Source organism: Ovis canadensis, chromosome 5 (assembly GCF_042477335.2).
Source record: "Ovis canadensis isolate MfBH-ARS-UI-01 breed Bighorn chromosome 5, ARS-UI_OviCan_v2, whole genome shotgun sequence".
Taxonomy (NCBI): Eukaryota; Metazoa; Chordata; class Mammalia; order Artiodactyla; family Bovidae; genus Ovis; species Ovis canadensis.
Window position 1 is genome coordinate 105,879,252 of NC_091249.1, and position 24,918 is coordinate 105,904,169.

The 24,918-nt window shown below is 38.3% G+C and overlaps 1 protein-coding gene across 20 annotated transcripts in view; it reads right to left on the reverse strand.

Moving 5' to 3' along the window:
- Positions 1–24,918, reverse strand: part of ARB2A (ARB2 cotranscriptional regulator A) — a 409,235-nt gene that overhangs the window by 135,734 nt on the left and 248,583 nt on the right. For all 20 annotated transcript variants that reach the window (XM_069590133.1, XM_069590122.1, XM_069590141.1 and 17 more), the window contains one exon: positions 6,757–6,873. In XM_069590133.1, the coding sequence (XP_069446234.1) occupies positions 6,757–6,873 (117 nt within the window). The remainder of the gene's footprint in view (positions 1–6,756; positions 6,874–24,918) is intronic.

Below are 24,918 nucleotides of genomic sequence, written 5' to 3' on the forward strand. Positions count from 1 at the left end.
CGGATATGACTAAGCACACACGCACACAACAACATTTGAAGTATGGCTTAAAAAATGTGATTAACCTTACATGGCTTAAAAAAAATTTCCAACACACACATACACACAATGAATTTCCAGGTGGATTTTATTTTAAAAGAAATCATCCTATCAATCATGTCAGAAAAATCGCTGATTGCTATTCTCGTAAGCAAGCATGTATTGTGTATGTTTAGATGCTTGCTGTCCTGGTCGTGCACCATGGAACCCGCCCTCACTGCGGAAAGATCCTTGACTGGTAGATCAAGTGTCTTATTGTATTTCCTTAATTCATTCTGTCTGGAAGAAGATGTCAGCTGTGTTGCAGTGAGGAGAGAATTTCAAAGGCCCCAGTCCCCACCAATAAAGGCCGAGGAATGGCTTTTGAATAGATTTGTCAAGGCAACCCTACTGTTCTGGGACCAGGGAGAGCAGGAATAACATAAAGGAAGGGTTGCTGTATGAGATTAGAAAGTGAAGTTCACAAAGCATGGCAGATTTTTGTAAGAAACAGTAGATCAATGAAACTACTGAACTGTGTGGGAAAAAAAAAACATGAAAACAAACACAACATCTAGTAATGTTCTTAAATGTTTTCTTTCTTTTTATACTTAAAATGGATAAAATATTACTATTTGCATGTATTACAAAAGCTTGATGGTTTAAAGTAGATATGTATTCTATAATTTGCACTCCTAATCTTAATTAGCAGCTGAATGCAAAATTATACAATGTAAGGGATAAGAAATTATAAAAGAAATAGGGTCTTAGAAGATATTTCATATGTTTGAAATAAATAAAATTAATATTACTATTGATAGAATACCACATCAGAGAGTTCTAGATAATACAGAAGATTAGCACACAATTAGCCAGCTTTTATATACAATGTGACACTTGCTTGTAAGAAATAAGTGTTTTCCAAAGCAGTGTCAAGATATGTAAATGGATGATTTGTTTTATCATTCATCACAACCCCTAATAAATTCAAAAATCATGACTTCTATAGGTACTAAAAATAGGCTTGAAGTGATACTGGGAGATAGCTTCATTGAAGAATGACTTTCTCTTTCCTCTCTTTTTCTTAATTCTTAAACAATTTAGTCTTCGCAATGACAGCAATTAGCTCTACCAACGGGCAGCGATTAGGTATATATTTTAATTATTATTCATCCTAGAGGTGCCTCCAAATCTGATGAAAGTCAGCTATAATCCAGGTGATATGTCAGTCTTAATACTGTTCACTTACACTTCATGTATGTAAGTATTATAGGATATTTTCAGTACTAATAATATTAATGGTACATTATAGTATACAGTTGATTAATCATTTTCTAACTTGCTATCACTGACTTTAAAATCCACAAAATGGATTTTATCCAGGTCACCTTTAAACTCAAAATATTTAAAGCAAAATACAGGTTACCATTTTATGATTCGGAAATTTCAGTTTTTATCTAGGCAAATGTTTACATTTTGATTTCTCATAAAATCAGGATAGAAAACAATAGCAAATGAAGCAACTGACAAACAACTAATCTCAAAAATATACAAGCAACTTATGCAGCTCAACTCCAGAAAAATAAACGACCCAATCAAAAAATGGGCCAAAGAACTAAATAGACATTTCTCCAAAGAAGACATACGGATGGCTAACAAACACATGAAAAGATGCTCAACATCACTCATTATTAGAGAAATGCAAATCAAAACCACAATGAGGTACCACTTCACACCAGTCAGAATGGCTGCGATCCAAAAATCTGCAAGCAATAAATGCTGGAGAGGGTGTGGAGAAAAGGGAACCCTCCTACACTGTTGGTGGGAATGCAAACTAGTACAGCCACTATGGAGAACAGTGTGGACATTCCTTAAAAAATTGCAAATAGAACTACCTTATGACCCAGCAATCCCACTGCTGGGCATACACACCGAGGAAACCAGAATTGAAAGAGACACATGTACCCCAATGTTCATCGCAGCACTGTTTATAATAGCCAGGACATGGAAACAACCTAGATGTCCATCAGCAGATGAATGGATAAGAAAGCTGTGGTACATATACACAATGGAATATTACTCAGCCGTTAAAAAGAATTCATTTGAATCAGTTCTGATGAGATGGATGAAACTGGAGCCGATTATACAGAGTGAAGTAAGCCAGAAAGAAAAACACCAATACAGTATACTAACACATATATATGGAATTTAGGAAGATGGCAATGACGACCCTGTATGCAAGACAGGGAAAGAGACACAGATGTGTATAACGGACTTTTGGACTCAGAGGGAGAGGGAGAGGGTGGGATGATTTGGGAGAATGACATTCTAACATGTATACTATCATGTGAATTGAATCGCCAGTCTATGTCTGACGCAGGATGCAGCATGCTTGGGGCTGGTGCATGGGGATGACCCAGAAAGATGTTATGGGGAGGGAGGTGGGAGGGGGGTTCATGTTTGGGAATGCATGTAAGAATTAAAGATTTTAAAATTTAAAAAATAAAAAACTAAAAAAAAAAAAAATAAAGAAAATAAACACCCTATAGTTAAAGTTCTCTGCAATGACAAAGTACGGGTACAGGATTGTGAAGGTTTGATACCACAAGTTGACGTACATGTGTGGTGTGTTCATGTTTGTGCGACATTTTTACACCACTGGGAAAAGCATATAGAGAAAAGGACGAAGCCAGCTAGAAATATGTTTGCCATATGACAGAGTATAATGAAATAAAATAATGTAAACAAACTCGGAAGTACATGAAGGGAAGGAAACATGGGAAAGACATACAGCGATGACCCATGAACTCAGTCTATCTGAAATTCCATTTATCAAATGCAATTCTCTATTCTGAGACGTGTTTCTATAGTTTAGAAGCCAAATCTCTTTTCACTGTTTTTCTAATGCTTATTCTACCCCACTTCTCAATGCTCCTTTTGAACCCTATCCCAGTTCCTCAGTTGAGACGAACACTAGCGAAGTGTCTTGGATGATGATTAGAAGTAGCCCATCAGGAAAGCCCTACTAAACTCAGATCATGCTGCAGGCGTTCCCAGACCCCAGCAATCGTATTCTCAGTTGTCCTGAGTGGACAACAAGACATGCTGGACTAGAGGCACCAACAGAGCGATGCTTGAGCCTCAGATGCAGCCCAGCCCCATTCCAACCAACAAGCAGAGGGAAGGAAGCCTGTGGCCAGAGCCAGCAGACTGAGACGGGTCCTGTAACTACAGTTTCTCTGGGTCTGAGGGATAAAGAGAAAAAAGAGGCAGTGTAGTGATGTCTTCAAGTTAAGTATTTTCCATTAAAAAGTCTTTTACTGTGAAATTATGACTTTACAGGTTTTTGTGGCTGTACACTGTCTTCTTTGTGAAATCCAAAATTTGGGGGTTATTCATATAAACTTAGAAGTGCCTATAGGTCACAGGGCTGAACGACACTGACATTTAAATCAAGGGCTGACAATATTTCAGTGTAGATATGAAGTGAATTGAAAATTTTTATAAAAAGGTTATACCTTAAAGTATGAAGTTTAAAGGGAGAAGCATGTAGTGGGTACTCCTGTGCAAGATATTTGGAAGTATCTGGAGATGCTTGTTGCCCTGGTTGAGTGTAGATTTTTACTCATTGTTATGAGTTGTAAATCATCAGTGTCTGTAGGTTGCTCTTTAATATGGAAGGTGTTGTGTTCTCAGATAAGAACTATTATTCATCCGGTTGTATTTCCAGGACAGACGCTCATAACTGAATGGTGATGGGTGAGGGCTTCTGATTACTACATAGAACCATACATCTGGCTCGGCAGCAGACTTTCAGAGACCAGGGATATGTCAGGAAATGAAATTCACCTACTCAGCCTTTTTTTGTTTTTTTAAATAAAAACTATATATTTAAGTTGTATAACATGATGATTTAATGTACATATACACAGTGAAATGATAACTGTAATCAAGCCAATTAACATGTTCTCATTTACACAGCTAGCATTTTTCAGTGTGTGGTGAGAGAATCTGAAATCTATTCTTTTAGCAAATTTCCAGTATTCAAAATGCTGTATATTAGGTCTCTAGACTTGTGCATTCTATACCCCTGTAATCCTTGACCAACATCTCCCTGTCTCCCCCACCTTCCTGACATTAGGAACCACAGTTCTGTTCTCTGCTTCTGTGTATTCAACTCTTTCAGATTCCACATGTAAGAGGGACCACGTATGACTTTTCCTTCTGTATCTAGCTTATTTCACTTAGCATAATGTCCTTCTTATGCTAACTGGGTTCACCTTTGCCCACTCAGCCTTACAGCCTGGAGCCCAAGGTAAGAAGTCCCTTTGGTTACTTTCTATCTCTTCTTTGATTAAATTAAGATGAATTCAGCTACTGCCTACTTCAGTCAGATAAAAAAAATACACATGCATTCCCAAACATGAACCCCCCTCCCATGTTTGGGAATGCATGTAAGAATTAAAGATTTTAAAATTTAAAAAATAAAAAACTAAAAATTAAAAAAAAAAAAATACACAGATCAATATATTCTGACTTTTGAAGGGGATGCCTAATCTAGTCTTAGTTCAGTTCAGTCACTCAGTAGTGTCAGACTCTTTGCGACCCCATGAATCGCAGCATGCCAGGTCTCCCTGTCCATCACCAAATCCCGGAGTTCACTCGGACTCATGTCCATCGAGCCAGTGATGCCATCTCATCCAGCCATCTCATCCTCTGTCGTCCCCTTCTCCTCCTGCCCCCAATCCCTCCCAGCATCAGAGTCTTTTCCAATGAGTCAATTCTGGAAAGTACTGGAGTTTCAGCTTTAGCATCATTCCCTCCAAAGAAATCCCAGGGCTGATCTCCTTTAGAATGGACTGGTTGGATCTCCTTGCAGTCCAAGGGACTCTCAAGAGTCTCCTCCAACACCACACTTCAAAAGCATCAATTCTTCAGTGCTCAACTTTCTTCACAGTCCAACTCTCACATCCACACATGACCACAGGAAAAACCATAGCCTTGACTAGACGGACCTTTGTTGGCAAAGTAATGTCTCTGCTTTTGAATGTGCTATCTAGGTTGGTCACAACTTTTCTTCCAAGGAGTAGTTAGAAATTCTTAAAAAATAAATCTAGATAAATTCTTTTTATATGTCTCACCTGGAATATGAAGACCTCACAATTAAAAAAAATGATAAATGGGATGTTTCTAGTTTGGGGTAAGTACTAAATTCTATATTGGTTATGTATGTGGGAAAAGGTACCAACATTTATAAACTTTACTAGCTATATAATACTAGGAGCTGGTTATGTATACATTTGGATGGATAAAAAGTAATTGTCATAAAACATACAAAATTTGCCTTAAGAGAATTTAGGTCCTTGGAAATGACAATAAAGGACGTAGCTAAACTATGAAAGGAGGAAATGCGATAAGCAATGTGGTCAGAAAACACCCGGGTGTTAGAATAGATTAAAAAAATAAAATCCCACCTTTTTATGTTTATTGTGAGAGGTGGAGTAAACATATTTTGGACTTTTGTATGATGAAAGCACTTTTTCTAATGGAGAATAATGACAGTGAAAAGAGACTGGTGATATGGCAACACCATTAAGGGATTACATACCTTAGACCTTCTGTTTGTTCAAAACTCTTTTTAAACATTATCTTTCTGATCCTTATAGTATACCACGAGAACTGGTATAAGTTATTCATTGTCCCTATGGTGAGAGGTCAGCTGAATAAATACCTGGTATTCTCTTTAAAAAAAAAAAAACAAACTGGAAGAAAATCAGGAAGGTCAACCAGCTCATTCATATAAATAATATGTATTGATTTGATTAAATAATTGCTAAAGCATGGTATGGCCGATGTTAATTTCTTATACTATCAGGAAGGTAAATATAAATAAACAAGAAATTTCAGCTATATATCTGCAATAGGAATAAAGGAAATGCTGAGCTGAAAGGTGTTTCAAAACTGGAAGCATGTTCAATGAAAGTGTGAAAGTGTTAGTTGCTCAGCCATGTCTGACTCTTTGTGACCCCATGGGCTGTCCATGGAATTCTGCAGTCCAGAATACTGGAGTTGGTAACCACTCCCTTCTCCAGGAGATCTTCCCGACCCAGGGATCAAACCTGGGTCTCCTGTATTGCAGGCAGATTCTCTACTGTCTGAACCGCCTGGAATGAGTCCTTGTACACTCTCAGATTCACAAGCCCTTTGGAAGTATGAAAAGCTTTCTTAGCCTAAGGTGGGCCGTGACTAGCCCCTGGGTTTCTCCTAGCTCAAGGGTCTGCCAAGCACTATTTCAGCTTTTGACTTCTCCCCCTACTGGCAGCAGTGAGCCATCCATTTAAGAGAGGCGTACACTGACCTTCTTTCTTATAATTAAACAGTATCAATGATATATAGCGGATGGGAAAAGTAAATACTGGGGAATAATAACCTAACAGATCATGACCTTATTCAGTCAAAGTTCCTACTATCTGCATATAGCACACATATATTTTTTTCAAAAAAAAAAAAAAAAGGGGGGGGGGTGGGGGAGGAAGGCTTCCAAAAAAGTAATCGTTTTTCCAAAGGGTTTTCTATTATTATTTCAACCATGTCTGGTTTTCTCTATTCCCTCTAAATGTTCTGCCTCCAGAAAGGGAGCTTGGGGGTGGGAGGTGATATAAGTTGGTGGGGGCTCCAGATATAAAAGGCTCACACTCATTCATCTCAGCACTGAAAAAAAAAAAAAAATCATCTCACCTCTCTCATCCATTCTCGAATCGTTTTGCCAGCTTCTTGATGCCACACATTGTGAACAGAGTCTGTCAACGCCACGGCAGTCACCTTACTTTTCACATCTGCTTCTCGCTGAATCATCTGTTTTTAAAAAGGAAAATAAAATATTGGCCATAATTGTTTTCCCTACTGGATACAAACTTAGTCATAGGTAATAATAATATTAAAAATGAAAAAGCAATATGCATTTCTTGCTCAAAGCTATTCTTTTCTATGCTGAACACATGCCCTATTCTTGTTCAGAGATGTGAAAAGATGCAATATATATATTTTTAAAAGATAATACCACTTAAGACTTAGAACTACACAGCTCTATTATTTCCCATGTGGTTTGACAATTCAAGGATTAAAGGGATCACAGGGGAAACGAGGAGGAATCCCTGAGGGCGTCTATTACAAGTTTATTCCACCACTTCCTATTCCAGTGCTTCAGGGAAGTCAGTACCGGGGCTTCACTCTCAGCAACTCAGGACTAACTTCTGCTAATTTTCAGTAGATGGTACATTAGTAAAGAAAGATATCTTGCTTTGATTTCCCCATTTTAACTAGCCAGCTCTTCACCATGGCCTCATAATTCCTTGGTGTTTTAAATGCCCACAAAAACCTTTCTCTTCGTAGTATCAATGTCATTTTGTTTTCTAATATATTTCTTTATGCAGAAAAATGATTATACTTTCTTTTTATAGAATGTTGTTTTTATAAAATTAAATGGTTCTAAAGCTTTAAAAAGAGTCACTTGGTTTGAAGAAATGGAAGAATTTATCAGAGGTCTGCAAGATAAAAAAACCTGAGAAATATTTAATAATAGTTCTAGATTAAAAGAATCAAAAATATTCTAACTCAGCTAACACTAGTAACTCTAATTTGACACAACAAACATAAGAAAGCTTAATAAAAAATTAGTTATAATACAATATCTAATAGTCTCAAATTTCATAGCTCTCACTCTTTCTTTGCATCAAATGTCTTTTCTCCCTCTAAAAAAGAGCAATTTCTCTATCATGCGCTATTAATTTATTGTCTATAAAAATAAATTACTGCATTAAAAAAGGAAGAATTCTGAACGGTGATGAAAGCTCACACAGAAAACAGTGCAAGCCATGTTTCTAATACCAAATGATGCCTGTTGGCATTTTGAATTAAAAATCTCTCTCTCTGCTAAATTCCTTTAAACTCTACATATGCAGATCCCCTTTCACTGAACAGGACCTAATGGGAATCTAATTCACTGTTAATGCTGCCTCAGCAGCATTTCTGCACCTTAAATCTTTGTGTCTTGTGGTTTCTGCTTATGTAATGTGCAAATCTTAAAATCAATGCTGGTTATCAGCATGATGATATTACTGCAACATTCACCTGGCAATACCAATAATATTTTAAAAAGCATAAAATAATACTCCAATTCAGGACTTCATATTCATTATTAAATAGTGTGCTACCTGCTTCTAGATTTTATTTTAAAAATAAGATTCTCCAAATGGCACTAGAATACAGAAATTTAAACCAACATCAGCTAATAAAACTCCCAGTTCCACAACAGGGAATCCACCTGGCTCATGAAGAACTTATATGTCCTTATTCTCATTTTCCAAACAGGAACATTTTTAGACACGGAGAACGACTGTTGCTGAAATTACCAAATAAGAACACTGTGGTCTCCTGGTATTCTAAGAATATGTCTGCATTCAAAAATATTTGTGCTCAATTTTCTTTTGGTTGTTGTTAACACATGCTGACTTAAAGGTGGTAGTGACTTGAAGACACTAGATATCAAGGGCCATTTGTGAAATGATATACAGTTAAGAGTTGAAAAGGCTGAGGATTTAGTGCAAAAGTAAATCTGGGGATTAAAATTTTACAAACCTGGAAAAATATACAGTTGATAGATTAACTACCGGGGGAGAGGCGGGGGGGGTGGTGGTGGGGGTGGGTGGGTTTGGTCTGTTTGTTCATCTGGCTGACATTTCACACAAAGGGAGGTGATGATGTATAACTTTTGTTCACATCTCATCAAATCACATTATAATCCAGCATGATCCTCCCTTACACTGTTTTAGTTCTTTACAGTTTAAAAAGCACTTTCATATTATATTACTAGAGGAGGGGAACGGTCAGATTCCAGAGGCTCTGAATCAAGAGCTGTTTACAAATGAACTCAGTCACAAAAATTTTCAAATATTTGACTGTAAAGGATTAGGAGATTTGTAAATTGGTGAAAATCTTAACAGTTTAGTTTTCCTGATGATTCTCCTCTGTGCTGGCCTTGCTGCAATGGGCAGTGCTGACCTACTTGCAGCTGCCATTTCGGTCCAAAGCCTCTGCATTTTGCATTTGTCGGGGCGGTTTCTAGCCCCCATTCGCTCCCTAACTGGGACTGAGCACTGATGGAAAATGCTGGAGAATGGCAGTGCTGGCTAGGGGGAGACTGAACACAGGAACCAAGACTGTGTAAGAGACAGACCTTAGAAGCAACATAGCTAAAGCAAGGAAAGGGTGGAGGCATAGACGGGGAGGAAGACAACTTCTTTAACAGTCCATAATAGAAGACTGTGATGGTGTGGAAAACTCAGAAGTCTGAAAAGAAAGAAGCCAAGTGACCAAAGCCCTACTCTACATCAATTTAAGGTGAAGATGTGCTTTTTATTAGGATCCAGGGATAAGGAGATGTTTGAAATTCTCTGCAAAATTCTATCTGTATGTGACATGAATATTTTTCTGGGAAAGGATGCTCAGCTTTATTAGATGCTCAAAGGGATCTTAATTTCTAAAAATAGTAAGAGCTCATGAGCCCAATACCAATATTTGAAAGAAGAAAGATGCCATTATTTTGTTGTTGTTGTTATAATGTCTTAAGTATGGCAGTATAGTTCAACAGTATGTGAACTGTGAACTTCCAGATGTTCAAGCTGGATTTACAAAAGGCAGAGGAACCAGAGATCAAATTGCCAACATCCGCTGGATCCTCAAAAAAGCAAGAGAGTTCCAGAAAAACATCTACTTCTATTTTATTGACTATGCCAAAGCCTTTGTATGGATCACAACAAACTCTGGAAAATTCTTTAAGAGATGGGAATACCAGACCACCTGACCTGCCTCCTGGGAAACCTGTATGCAGGTCAAGAAGCAACAGAACTGGACATGGAACAACAGACTGGTTCCAAATAGGGAAAGGAGTACATCAAGGCTGTATACTGTCACCCTACTTATTTAACTTCTATGCAGAGTGCATCATGAGAAACACTGGGCTGGATGAAGCACAAGCTGGAATCAAGACTGCCGGGAGAAATGTCAATAACCTCAGATATGCAGATGACACTACCCTTATGGCAGAAAGTGAAGAACTAAAGAGCCTCTTGATGAAAGTGAAAGAGGAGAGTGAAAAAGTTGGCTTAAAACTCAACAGTCAGAAAACAAAGATCATGGCATCCAGTCCCATCACTTCATGGCAAATCGTTGGAGAAACAATGGAAAAACAGTGAGAGACTTTATTTTTTGGGGCTCCCAAATCACTGCAGATGGTGACTTCAGCCATAAAGACAAAGCTACGGTTTTTCCAGTAGTCATGTATGGATGTTGGACTATAAAGAAAGTTGAGCGTCAAAAAATTGATGCTTTTGAACTGTTTAGCTGGAGAACTCTTGAGAGTCCCTTGGACTGCAAGGAGATAAAACCAGTCCATCTGAAAGGAAATCAGTCCTGAATATTCATTGGAAGGACTGATGCTGAAGCTGAAACTCCAATACTTTGGCCATCTGACGCAAAGAACTGACTCATTTGAAAAGACCCTGATGCTGGGAAAGACTGAAGGTGGGAGAAGGGGACGACAGAGGATGAGATGGTTGGATGGCATCACCAACTCACTGGACATGAGTTTGAGTAAACTCCGGGAGTTGGTGATGGACAGGGAGGCATGGTGTGCTGCAGTTCATGAGGTTGCAAAGAATCAGACATGACTGAGTGACTGAATTGACTGATGGCAGTATAGTATCAAAAGTTCAATAAAAGTAAAAAAAATTGGTAACCCAGACATATTATCCTAAAGTTCATGGCGTATCAGGTTACATGTGGCAAAGTTACAATTAAAATATTACTTTTATTTGTGTTTAATATTTCTACATAGCACTTTATAAATTTCAAAATGAATACTTTTACTTCATTCTGAAACAGTATTGAAATAAATGTATAATTTGTATCATTTTCCCCATTTGGGAGGAGGAAACTGAAGCTGAGAAACTGGTTAATGGCCACACAGACACGACTCTGTCTGGGGCCACGTAAAATGACACAACTCTCACTTGACCATGACTTTATGGCTTCTGTTCTTTCATTTGGGTCACATGGGTCTATTTCTCAGCAATATATTGTTATATTCTTATATAAACAAACTCACTTGATTAATTCCTTTTTCATTGACTTGGACAGTTAAAGGAATGGTTAAAAAAATTCAAATCCAAATCAGTAAAGAAAATTGAAATTCTAAAAATGATGCTCAGAGAGAAATCAGCCATGAGCAATATCAGATTATCAACAACACTAAAAATTATTACATACAGAAGTCGCTCAGTCGTATCTGACTCTTTGTGACCCCGTGGATCGTAGCCCGCCAGGCTCCTCGGTCCATGGGATTTTCCAGGCATGAATACTGGAGTAGGTTGCTGTCTAGGATAACAAGGAACCTGAATATTTCTATAAATCATATTGATGATTTGAGAATTAGTACAAAATATTTGATGCTGTCATCTGATATTTTTGCTTCCCCTTAATCCTATTTATTCCATTTATTCAATTTTTTGTTATAATGTCCTTTCACCTTGGCTTATATACAGTTAATCTGTACTTTCCTTCACTGGATTGCATGTTACCAGTCTGACAAGATTAACCCAGTAAATACCAAGTAGTTTGAACAGTAAAAACATATACCATTTGTATGCAGGCTTACCTTATTATTAAAATTTTCCATGTGTTTGAAATTCAGAGCAAAAAATACCGATTTTTTTTTTCTTCCAGAGTTAAAAGTAAGATTTTAAACATTAAGTAAGTGTAACAAGATAAGACAGCTTCCTGAGTTTAGGAGTGTTTGGTTAGATGGAGACCAGAGCACCAGAAGGGGGCAAGGGAGGGCCAGAGTCAGCAGCAGCGACCTTTGCCCCCTCCATGCGCACAGGGTCCTTTCATAGGGCTGCTACCAGCTCTCCCCAGGAATCAGGTAGGCCTTTTCTGCCCACCTAACTTCCCTCACTATGCTTTCTCCAAGGCCCTCCAGTGAGATACCTGCTTACTACCTCCACAAGTACCTGAACCAATCCAAATACTTCATGTCACCCTGAAAGTTCCTTAATTCCCTTTCTGTGCCTACAAACTGTTCACTTTTCCGTGGGTTTCATTTCTTCCAGAACTCCATCGTGGACTACTTTTAGCAAAGGAAAACTTAAAGCGTTTACTATTTTTCCTAAATTAAATGAAAAAGTTGCTCTCCTTGTCTTAGCTTAGAAGATACGTTTTTGAAGGCAGGGAAATGTTGACGTTATAAGGATGCTCTGACATGAAATCTGTGGGAGCAGATTCATGTCTCTCCTCCAGGGTCTTGGATTTTGGAAGTTACAAATCCAAGTCAGTACTAGATTCAATACTCCCCCATCTGAAGAAGAAATGAACTCTGAATTGGGTTGTCTTCATCCTAACCTAAAGGTGAAATAGATAATTTTATTCTCCCATATGTGTGACCCAGCAGCCACAGCACTCAGAATAAATATGTCTTATATTTTAAAGTCCAAGGGGACCTCCTGAAAGAGCCAGTGTGGCTTAGGGGTAGGGAGGAATATATGCACATTCAGGCCTATATTTATATTTGCATGCTTAATGTTTTTGAGGAAAATAGTTTAAAGTCTTTCATCAGCAAAAGCCATTACTCTCTTTTTAAATTCTGACATGTGTTACACATATGTACTATGAGGATTACAGCATGTGAATCACTTGTACAGGAAAGAACAGTCTCAAAGAAAATCAAATAACGCGTGTCTCCTTCAGATTAAGACCTGACACTACTGTACATTTATGAATCTGAGGATCATTATTACTGTATGAGCATGAATGAATCATCACTCTGGTTAATAGCACAGTTGAAGTCTGAGATGTCTTTAAAAAAAAGATATATATATATACATAAATAGATCAGCTCCCTCTAGAGCTCCTCAAGTTAAGTTGTTTCAAAGTTTGGAAAGGACCTTTTCACATTTTCATTGCAGATGGTAATTACACTCAGTGCTTCTACTCAAGTGCCATCTTCATGAGTGCCTCCCATCATTTTTTCTCCTTGTATGTCTCCTTGTGTGTGTACTACCTTTTGTGCTCTTGGGCCTACTCAGTTAAAAATGTGCCCAGGGCCAAGATGACTAATCGGCCAACACTGGGTTTGGCAGAGTCTTTTCTGTTAACGTCTTCCTGAAGAGTCTATTGTACAGGTTGATCCCAGTAACATGCTACCCACAAAAACCTATGCTGCAACATAAAAACCTTGGTTCTGTCACACAAGGCTTTTGAAGTACCTCTACTCATCATAATGAAATCTACACACACTTTGGTAGATGAAATAAGAAGACTAAATTGCCCAGCAGGAAATTCAGACAAGCATGACACTCAGCTCTCACTGTTTTTGCTTTTCCTTTGAAAGTAGACACTTTCAAGTAAGCAGTCTTCATAAGGAGTACGGTGGTTAGGTTCAAGGATGATGGAGTCAGATTCTCTGGGTTCAAATCCCCACTTTGCCACTTCTGGTAGTTAACACCTTGAGTTAATTATTTAAACTTTTTCCAGGCCTCTCTTTTATTCCACGTCAAAGGGAGATAATAAATAAGCTAAGTCACAGAGTTATGGTGAGATGCCACAGACTGAATATAAAGCAACTAGCAGAGGACTTGGCACACAGTACACAATTATAACACATGATCCCACAAAAACACACAACGCAAACTACTCCAGATGTGTAAACCAGTGCATTCTCTTTCCTCAACGTAGAAGGTAACAGAAGCTTAACTGAGAATGCATTTAATGACAGCATTATTTTTTAAAGAGCTATAAAATCCATAAATGAAAAAAATTATGAAGGGCTGCATTTTCCTTAAGAGTTTGTGGTTCAATAATTCTAAAACCACCTGGTTGAGTAAAAAGAGCTGATTATCGTGTCTGTTTAAAATCCTGTAATCAGAATACTAGACCAGTAACAGCACCAAGCACTTGAAAATTAAAACAGAACTACTGAAGTCATTCTGTGGCAACCTCATTTTCTAGGAACCAGTGAACCCTTTCAGAATTACTGGACTGGCAACAAAGCATGGAGCCATGGCTTAGCAGTGCCAGGCTGGTGGAGACAGTCTTTTTACTGCTGGTTTTTTTTTTTTTACATAGAAGGGAGTGTATCTGACTATGGTTTTAAAAAGATAATCACAGAGATATAAAGTATGTCCAGAGGAAGGCAGTATAGCGTTGTAGTTAGAAGCACGCACAGGCTCTTGAATATGATGTCCTTAAATTTTTAGTTTTTGCTAATTGCTATAAGAATACAAAAGTGGGAATAATAAAATTATAATGAATCAAAAGTAATCATTATAACAATAACAAAAGTGGGTATCACACTTCATAGAGTGGCTGAAGGATAAACGTGATAAAGCAGATACACGATTAATACTGTCAGCTACTATCATTACCTTGCCATTGATTTTAAATTTCAAAAATGTATCCTTCCTTTTAGATATGGTATCTGTGTACATTTCAGTGACATCAACATTTGCGCTGAGGGGGTAGTTAAGAAGTGTCATACAATGACTACACCCACCTGAATAAAGTGGTTGTAGCCTAGTTTCACCTCCATTACATACACTGATTTGGACTTGCTTAAATGCTTTTATTTATTTCTTTATTTTTAAATTTGATTTTACTTTACAATACTGCATTGGTTTAGCCATACATCAACATGAATAACCAGGTATAAATGGGATAACCATACATTTTAGATGGCCCAGGGCAGTCCCACTTTATGCCTACTGACCTGGTCAATTATTAATAGTGTCTCCTTTCACTGTTAAAAGTGTTTGGGTTTGGACAGTAAATATGTATAATGTTAGCTGCTCAGCCCTAGTGTATGTGCATACATATCATACAGAAGTTAAAGGTCACTCTAGTAAATGAGTAAGTCTTTGTGCTCAATGCTTAGCCATTGGAGGATGTACCTAAACCTAGAGAGTTATCATGAAAAAAAAAAAACCCAATAACCATGCAGTTAAACACACAAGAAATACTCCCCAAAGTTCTTCAATTCAAAACTTCAGGGCAAGCCTGAGCGCGGTGTGGCCCTTCGCAGACGCACATGTAGCCTCACACCCTGGGTAGGTAAACGGGGCCAGCTGGAGCTCCACGGTAGCCACAGGATAAGACAACATTCCCTCTTCCTGTGCTTTGAAGCCCTCGCTTCAATTCTTACAACCTTTGTCTAGTTTCAGGAAGGAAAAAGGCTCTCTGCAGGCAAGAACCCCGAGGGACAGGGTGTGTAAACTGAAACTTCTTGGGTCACGTGCATTTATGAAGATAAGTCTCCAGCCACCAGTCAGGGAATGGCAAGTTATGATTTACTGTTGCAGGCGGCCAGAGGAGAGCAGCGACCACTTCCCTTTCCTTTCCTGCCTAGACCGTGTGCCACGTGCAGACCCCTTCAGCAACAAAAAGGCATGTGGAAGGCAGGCTGAGAAGGGGAAAACAAAACAAAACGCATATTAACTGACTGACAATCTGGGAGAAGGGAAAGAGGACCAGTGCCTTACGAAAACACACGACGTGAGGGGGAAAAAAAAAGCAACGGTGTGAGAAACTTACTTTACTAATCAAGAAAACAGCAAGCTAGTTGTAAGAAAAAAAAATAAAAGAGGTCACAGATTAAAAAAACAGTGTAAGGGTTCATCAAGATGACTTGTGTGATTAAATGTTTTATTAGGCAATCTTAGGAGAGTGCCCACAAGTCAGCAAGATAAAATAAAACACAGATTTGAAAACGATGAAGAATATATAGAAAGTGGATATATTATAAATGTATGGAAAGGAAAGGAAAGTGAAGTCGCTCAGTCGTGTCCAACTCTTTGTGACCCCAGGGACTGTAGCCCACCAGGCTCCTCTGTCCCTGGGATTTTCCAGGCAATAGTACTGGAGTGGATTGCCATTACCTTCTCCAGGGGATCTTCCCGATCCAGGGATGGAACCCAGGTCTCCCGCATTGTAGACAGACGCTTTACCGTCTGAGCCACCAGGGAAGTCTTATAAATGTGCAAGTGAGGACTAAAAACACCATCAGTCCAAAAAATTAAGGCAGGCTTAGCAAAGGAGATGCTTAAATGGTGACAATACATGGTCTTAAATGGAAAACCGAGAAAACTTTTTAAAACGCTGTATATGTACTACATACCAAGGAATGTTTCTGATGCAACTAAGTAGCAGGTTCACAATATTCAGTTTAAAAACCACTTATAGCCTTTGGTAATTGGCATACACTAGAAATACTCTGCTGTATATACATGTGTGCATATATATGGATTTGGCAGGGGCAGGCATATATTCCCATATATATACTGGAATATATATGACCTATATGTTCAGCTGGGAGAATGTTAATATACTGAAGTTTTTAAAAACAAGCATTTTCTTCAAGTTTTGGGAAAAAAAAAACACAAAGAGATGGATTTCTTGCCACAAAGATATATAGCAGATAACCAGAGTGCAGAAGATCATGTTATTTTACAAATTCCTCTTAAAAAGCCTTTATGTTAGGGGTGAGGTGATGGATATGACTGGCTCGGTTGTGGCTGAACATTTCACAATGTATACAGATACTGGAGTCATCAGGTTGTATACCTTAAAAATACACAGAATTTAATTGTCAATTATACTTCACTACCTTTGGAGAAAAAAAAACTTATTGAATTTGCACATAGATGTTTGGTGTATTTGAAATTTCATTAAAGTTTTCAAAGTTATTCTATAAATTTAACAATATTTTTATTAAAAGTTCAGATGCCAATTACCTGTGTTATTTTCAATATATTTTAAAGACTGTATACTCTGCCACCTACTGTAGACAGGGGGAGTGATATTCTAATTTATCAACCTTTCTAGATAATACATTATTACCATTAGGTTGATTTTTGACCTTTAGGAAGAACTCACAATTTAGGAAGGAAGTCAGATTCTGATAAATTCTGTAGAGACTCAATATTTTGAGTGTTTATAGTATATAGATTATCTTATTAGAACAATTTCTTTTAAAGCAGATTGGTAGTTGATTATGAACCTGTTTTACAGATGAGGAAATCGATGCTTTTAGAGAAAGTGACTTGCCCATATTCACACACTTAGTATGTGGCTCAGCTAGACCTATTAACTCTAAATCCTGTGTCTTTATACCATGACTATCTGTACATAATACCCTACACTTCTCCATCTTAAATACTTACACTGGTAAAGACTCATTCACTATCTTTCTTTCCCACTGAAATGTAGGCTCCAAGGGGGAAGGATCATATTTTCCAAGTCAACGCCACATCTCTTTCTCTACACAGTGACTGGCACATAGTATTTGCTCAAAAATTATCTGCGGAATGAATGGAGGTGCTGTTTACAGAAACAGAACAGAACAGGGAAAGTGATGGTTAGGAAGTCAGAGCAATGTCTGATTTGGCATATTTAGAAAGAGAGCATAAGCTGGGCTTCCCTGGTGGCTCAGACAGTAAAGAATCTGCCTGCAATGCAGGAGACCCGAGCTCAATCCCTGGGTTGAGAAGATCCCTTGGAGAAGGAAATGACAACCCACTCCAGTATTCTTGCCTGGAGAGTTCCATGGACAGAGGAGCCTGGTGTGCTACCACTCATGGGGTTGCAAACAGTCAGACACGACTGAGGGACTAACACAGATGAACACAGATGGGTTCCCCAGGGACAGACTCTGAGACTGAATTTAGCATGCAGGGTGTTACAAAGGAGCGCCCTGGGAATCAGCATCTCGGGGAGGGAGGGGTGCAAAGCAAGAATGGCAGAGAGCTGTTAAGGTCAGATGCAGGTCCAAGACAACCATGCACAACCCCGGGGGAGCTCTGGACCTAGAATGGCCCTTTAGAGTCATCCCAAGTTGGGTCTCAGGCAGCTGGGCCCTTAATCTCCCACACAACTCTCTCTTTGAATATCCATCCCACAGCGGCCAGGACAATGCCTGATGAACCTGGCAGCTGAAGACTGTCCGCCAAGGGCGCACCCAGGACGTGGGGCAACATGTTCTTTAATGAAGGAGTTGCTGGGCGGTATGTCACAATGTCCCCCTCAGGCCAAACTGAAATTAAGCACTAGCCTTGTCCATTCAAATCTAAATCATTTTTTCCAAAATGCCGAGCACTCTATTGTTGTATCTATGTACTCAAGCTTACATTATGATTTAACTGATATCTATGAGATCAAGTAAATTTACCTTAGATTTCAGGTCTCACAATCTAACTCTGTACTATCTAGCCCATCAAATTTTTGCATTATCCCTAAACTATAGATTAAAAAGGGAAAAACACAAAATTAAAAGACAGAAAAGCTGATTATTGAAAAGCATAAAGAAACCAAAAGCACAAATTTTAAAAGGTATCCTATAAATCTATTGGGGTATAATTTGATTTTCTGAATTTCAAATGAAATGTATATGTCAGTGAAAGCAAGGTACACTTGTGATTTCAAGCCTAAGTGCAGTTACAAAACAATTCCAAACTTCAAATAAAGTATGCATCATCACTTTTTAATGTCTGCCATTATAAAACCATACCTAGGAGTGTTGGAAGGAAAAGGCAAAGCGACCAGGGACTGAAAAATTTCATTGTAAAAGTAGCGAGGTCAGCTCTTTAGATCTTAGCCTTTATTTTCTATGATAAAAGGAAAATAAACACTGAGGTATATAAATTTTCAGACTAAAGACATTTGTGATTTTGATTCTTTTCCAGATATTATTTACTCTATGCCTTCAGACGTTTTTGAGTTTTGGCCTCTAGAAAATCAGGATAATCTTCATTTGACCATATTTGTTCAACTGTAGGCACAGGTTTACATAGAAATGGTGTGGTACTGGTCTAATTTACACATATTGGGGAAGTTTTTACTTTTAGATTCTAGTACAGGCATTGACCCTGTGATAAATAAAGTAAGACCACCAAAACATGTGTTAACCAATTTTGGGTTATAAGAGCTTGCCAAACATTGGGGAAGAGGTGATGCCCATTTTTAAAAGGGAAAGTGGCATCACTGTAATAAATGTAAGTCATAGGCTTCCTACATTGTTTGAAAATATATGAACAAGGATCTCCACGTCCTTGGACCTAGAAACTTAGACCTTGGACCTTCTACCTAGAAACTTATGCTAAATACCTAGAGCCTGTTTGCTTGCTTAAACAACTGAACACTGTTACTGGAAGAAATGTCTATTCAACTAATTACTTATAAAGGCTGTTTCAATGTACACTGTACTGATCAAAAAACACAGGACAATCCTTTAAGTCAGAATTTAAAAATATGATTCTGACGATATGTTGGAGTCGCTTTTCTTATGAAAGGACATCTCACATTTCTGAAAAGAGTCTGTGGATGTAAAAGGTTCGAAATATGTTCAGTTGAGACATGACTTTTAAAGACTGTCTCTACTGCACAAAACCATATACACATTGGGTGGAAGAAAGCACGGGGTTTGAATGAAAGTAGCTATTTACCTCTATGTCTGTGGCTGTACCTTCATATCACATTTAGAAAACACATACATATACCACATGTGGTAAAAGAGCACTTCTGAGTTCATGTACTGCTGCTACTGCTGCTGCTAAGTCGCTTCAGTCGTGTCTGACTCTTTGCGACCCCATGGACTGCAGCCCACCAGGCTCCCTCGTCCCTGGGATTCTCCAGGCAAGAACACTGGAGTGGGTTGCCATTTCCTTCTCCAATGCATGGAAGTTAAAAGTCCAAGTGAAGTCTCTCAGTCGTGTCCGATTCTTTGCGACCCCGTGGACTGCAGCCCCCCAGACTCCTCCACCCATGGGATTTTCCAGGTGAGAGTACTGGAGTGGGGTGCCATTGCCTTCTCCGGTTCATGTACTAGGGAACCATAAACAACAGTCACTATGCCGTAAGTGTCCTCTATCAATGTCCACTGTAATAGAGAACGCTAGAGTAACACTTCAGATCACTAACAGGAAGAGGAGAACCCTGAAACCTATCATTTAGACATCTGATGACAGCGCGGAGGCAAGATGGCACTGAAAAATTTACACTGGGGAAGGGTTTATGTGTGAACGAAGGAGAATTAGTCTCTGGGCTATTTTTTTTTTCCAGATTCCATTTTCCTTCATGTGTCTGTTCATTAGCATTTCTTTCAAGGCTATTCCACGAGTTGAGTCAATGATACGGGGTTTATATTTGACTAACATTAAATATTGCCTTAGCTTCATGACTATGAAATAATTCCAACAGAAAGAATCTAAAATAAATATACTTAGGCAGCACGGTACCGGATGTTTAATAAGCATCAGTATTTATTATGGTAGGAAGCAGAAATTTTTGTTACATCACACCTTTTGTTAAGTAGCCAATTTACCCAATGCGAAATCCCATAAAATGGTGAAGACATAAAGAAGAGTCAGTAGTTCACTAATTTAGAAAGTCAATTATATGTCACTGTTTCATATCGGGTTAATTACTTCATTTACATTTTTGGAATTCTAAAGCAGTGCCTGAGAGGTGGCAGATTGACAGCACTGCAGAGCAGAGTCCTTACACTATTTTCCTGAGTGTTAATAATATAAAAGGCAATATATGACACAGAGTTACACATAGGTTTTCTCTAGTGAGATTACAAATGAAACAGACATGGTATGGAGATAAGAGAGCAACAGAGATGCTTTCAGAGGAACAACTGAAGAAGAGGGTTAACGGGAAATGGTAAAGCGGCAGATACTTAGACGTTGTTCTTCTAAGGCGTATGTGCGTGAAAGAACAGGGGTCAAACATCTACAAAATATCAATACGTCTGAAGGGAGGAGAGGCAATGCCATTCAAAGTAAGTTATACGAAGAAACCTTGAGTGAAAAAGACATGAAGGGACTCCTTGTGGGGAAGGTTATCATGATCAAACGTATAATAAGAGAGGTGGGGAGGAGGAGAGACTATCACAGAGCGCAAAAGAAAAAGAAAAAAAAAAGACAATGAACAGGAGTGAGGAACAGATGTTGCCTTTCCATAGTTCTGATCCTAACCCACTTCCACAGGAACCCAACCTGCCACTCCTTCCTGTGGGTGTCACGATGAAATCTACCATACTACTACTTTCTGTCACTAAGTTGTCAGAAGAAAGCAAAGCTTCCCTAAGTCTGTCTCTTCCCACACAACCACCAGCATAAACTACGATCGATTAGTGCTTCTCCTCCTCAGACAGACAGGACGGGAAACTCACTGCTGAGATTTCCTAGTCCTTAAATTAAATGTATCAGAAGTTAATTTGGCATTGTGTGCACTCAGTCACCAAGTCCTGTCCGACTCTTTGTGACCCCATGGACTGCAGCCCCCCAGGCTCCTCTGTCCACAGAGTTTTCCAGGCAAGAATACTGCAGTGGGTTGCCATTTCCTCTTCCAGAGGATCTTTCCTGACCCTGGAATCGAACCTGTCTCCTGCATCTCCTACACTCGCAGGCAGGTTCTTTATCACTGAGCCACCTAGGGAGCCCCGATTTGACATTGATGCCGCTTTTTATTTTCTGTGGGAGTGGATGAGTTAGGCCTTAATGCCTTTAAACTTATATTCTGATAGTCATGAACACAATGAAGTCCTATCTCTTACGGTCTTTTACATAAAGGAATAAATGCACACATAGCATCACGTTTACTGAAACCAGCTGAAACAGCAATTACTACTGGTGTGACTCTACCTAAAACAGGAGACAAGAATGAGAAGCTGTTCAGGACATTGGAAACGACCTAGTCCAGCTCTTTTTCATACAGATGAAAAAACAGGTAGAATGACTCAGGTGGTACCTCTAGTTTCAACAGGCACGGGATAACCCCAGCTGCAACTCCCAAGTCCCACGACTGATGATGGACGGTCCTTCTTCACCCTCCACCACTGCCGACACAAAAGCACACGGGCCATTAGCTCCCGATGGTGAGCCCCAGTGCTGTGCTTCCGTGGAACACTACAGGCTCCAAAATGACACGCCGTTCACGCAAGTTTTGGGGCTGACAGGCCACCAAGGAGATTTGTACACATAAACTGCTTTAATTCTGTGGACTAAACGGCGGTTGTTTTGTTCATTTTTCTGATCAATTTGGCAGGTAAAGTCAGTCAAACTTGTTTCTTCATGTAGACACTGCCTTACTATGGAAATGAATGTGGAAACATTCATCTTTGTCAGAAATTATGTCAAATTATTCAAATTTATTGGTGAATTACAGCAAACATCCCAGCTGATGAACATCTCAGTCATATGTTTTTTTAGAGAACACTTATGGTTCTAAAAAGATAACATTACAATGAGCCTTCCCATTCTGAAGCCAAGATGTTTGGAGAGGACATGGGGTCTGTTATTAAAGATAGTAGTTTTTTTAAAATCATAAAATATTCCAAAGATGTCCAGCACTGTAAGTAGGAAAACGTATTCCTTTAAATAGTGTTGCTATTGTTTTCTCCTCTCCTTGTTATGGTCTTTTCAAGACCCTTAGGAAGCTGTCTCTAAGATGCTTTCTGTCAGCTTCCATCTTTTCCACAGACACACAGAGGCCTTCACATCAGCACTGCTTCTCTGGCTTGAGGTAATAAACGATTAGCTACAGCACAGTGGTGTGATGTTCATGTTATTCTTTGCTGTACTACACCCGGCCAATGTCTCAAAAATTAATGCAAGTATATCAGGATCTGAAATTAACTTTTTATAGCCAAAAGCAACGTCCTGCTAGGAGGAGAAAAACCTATTATAAATGGGCTGGCCTCTGATTGCTTGTAGATGGTGAGAACCAGGAAAATAACATTTCAAATTATACAATGTTGAATATAAAAAAAGCTGCCCCATATTGATTAATCAGTGTTTTGTTTATGAACTGATAAGGTCTAACTAGGTAGTACCTATTCTTTGTAAGTGACAGATCTATTACTAAAGATCAGACAGGAACCTAAATTAGCTAATGTGCTTATGATGCTATATAGAAATAACTATAAAAATACTTGAATGAAAGATAAAGCCAATATTTCTCTCTGAACCATGTATTAACTTTGAAAGTTTTTTTCCTAAAAAATTACATAAAACTAGTCACATTTAATTTATTTCAGTGTATACATTATTCAATAAACACTATCAAAAATTAGTTCTGAAAGAAAAAAAATCAGCCTAGGATAAAGCAAGTATCCATTTTTCTTTATAACATTTTAAATAATTTCTCTTTAAAATGCTCATTTAGTATAAGCTAATTTGGGATGCTATAATGCAAAGATATTTTACAAATTTTATTAAAAACTGCCTAAGTGTTTATGTTCAGCTGCTTACCAGTAACCAAGTTTCACTATGCTAGTTTGTTCCTTTTTGGTTAGGATGCAAAACAGATGCCATGAAAACACTAAAATCTGCAAAAATACTTTATTCTAAATACTCATGTTAAAGATCAGTATCTTTAGCTAATAAAAACAAGGCATGATTTAACTGCATATTTTCACATATATAACATCTGGTTACAACTCTACAGGAGACGAATAAGAAATTTCACCAGCTCTCTTACAGATCTGATTAATTAGGAGAACAGGCAAAAACATTTTTCTATATTCTATAGGCTACTGACTGCTTTCCACTTATGCAGGGGACGTAAGGAAGAGAGGGAAAAGAGAGTTTTACTATAAAAAATAACATAAAGTCATCAATATTCTTAGAGATTCCAGGTAGTTCTGTAGTTTGAAACACGAGTATTTAAGTCTAGAGTGGATGTTAAGATTCTAAAAAATGAATAGAATATTTATATTTTTAAGTACATCAAAATATATTCCCAATTGAGAATGTTTAGTTAATTATGTTATCACTTTATGATCAGCTAGTAACCACAGCTCTAATCTATAAATATAGTTATGAATGGTAGCATATCCAGGTTTCCTCTACTTATTTGCAAGTGCTGAAACGGAAGATTAAACGCACTCTTTAAAATAGTTTGTAAGAACTGCAGACCATTTTTGAATTAAGAACATGCCTGAAAATTACAAATAGGATCACTGGGATTTATATAAGCAAAAGGTACAAATTATTGCTATCTGTGGTCTTTATTCCTATGCTTTGCTTATCTTTCTCTTGACCTTTATCCAAATGAATCACACTAACTCTCAAATGCTTTCTCTCACTTGATTTCTAAAGCTGTTCATCACACTTGCTGGCTAGAAGCACAGCTGGCAAGGGATCTAAACCTCATCACTGGGCAAACTTGCCCTTCTGGTTTTGCCAAGAATGACATTTCCAATGGAAAAGAAAAAAAAAGTTACTGTATGGGATACTGGATACTGTATTTGTGTGTGAGAACCAATAGCTCCACCCTCTTTTGTCAGTAGTACATATAGGCATTAGAAATAAAACCAAAATAACAAAGAATTAAAGAGCCTAGAGTTCTCTAAATTCAATTGTTAATTAAAGTAGGAGCCCAGAGATCAGCTGAGTATTTTTACTCATTTCCTGAAGAAAGAGGCAACGGAGGATAAGCAGTGCCCCCTAGTGTCAATAACCACAGACAATAAAAGCTAAAAGAAAAGTTGCTAATGTTAACTTAACTAAAATTATTAAAACTATATGCATGTAATAAATTATAAATCCATCGTTATTCAAAGTTTAAAATTTACATGTATATAAAGTCATACCATATAGTCATTTATCCTACACTGATTTGCTGAGGAATGTGTGCTCACAGGAGCGCGCGCACACGCACACGCACACGCACACACATACACGGTACACAGTCTGACATGGCCAAGATGTCTTTAATGTTCCAGGCAGCTCAGAAAAAATATTCCACCCAGCACAGCAGGCCATGCATGAAGCGGGTGTCAGCAAGCCCAGC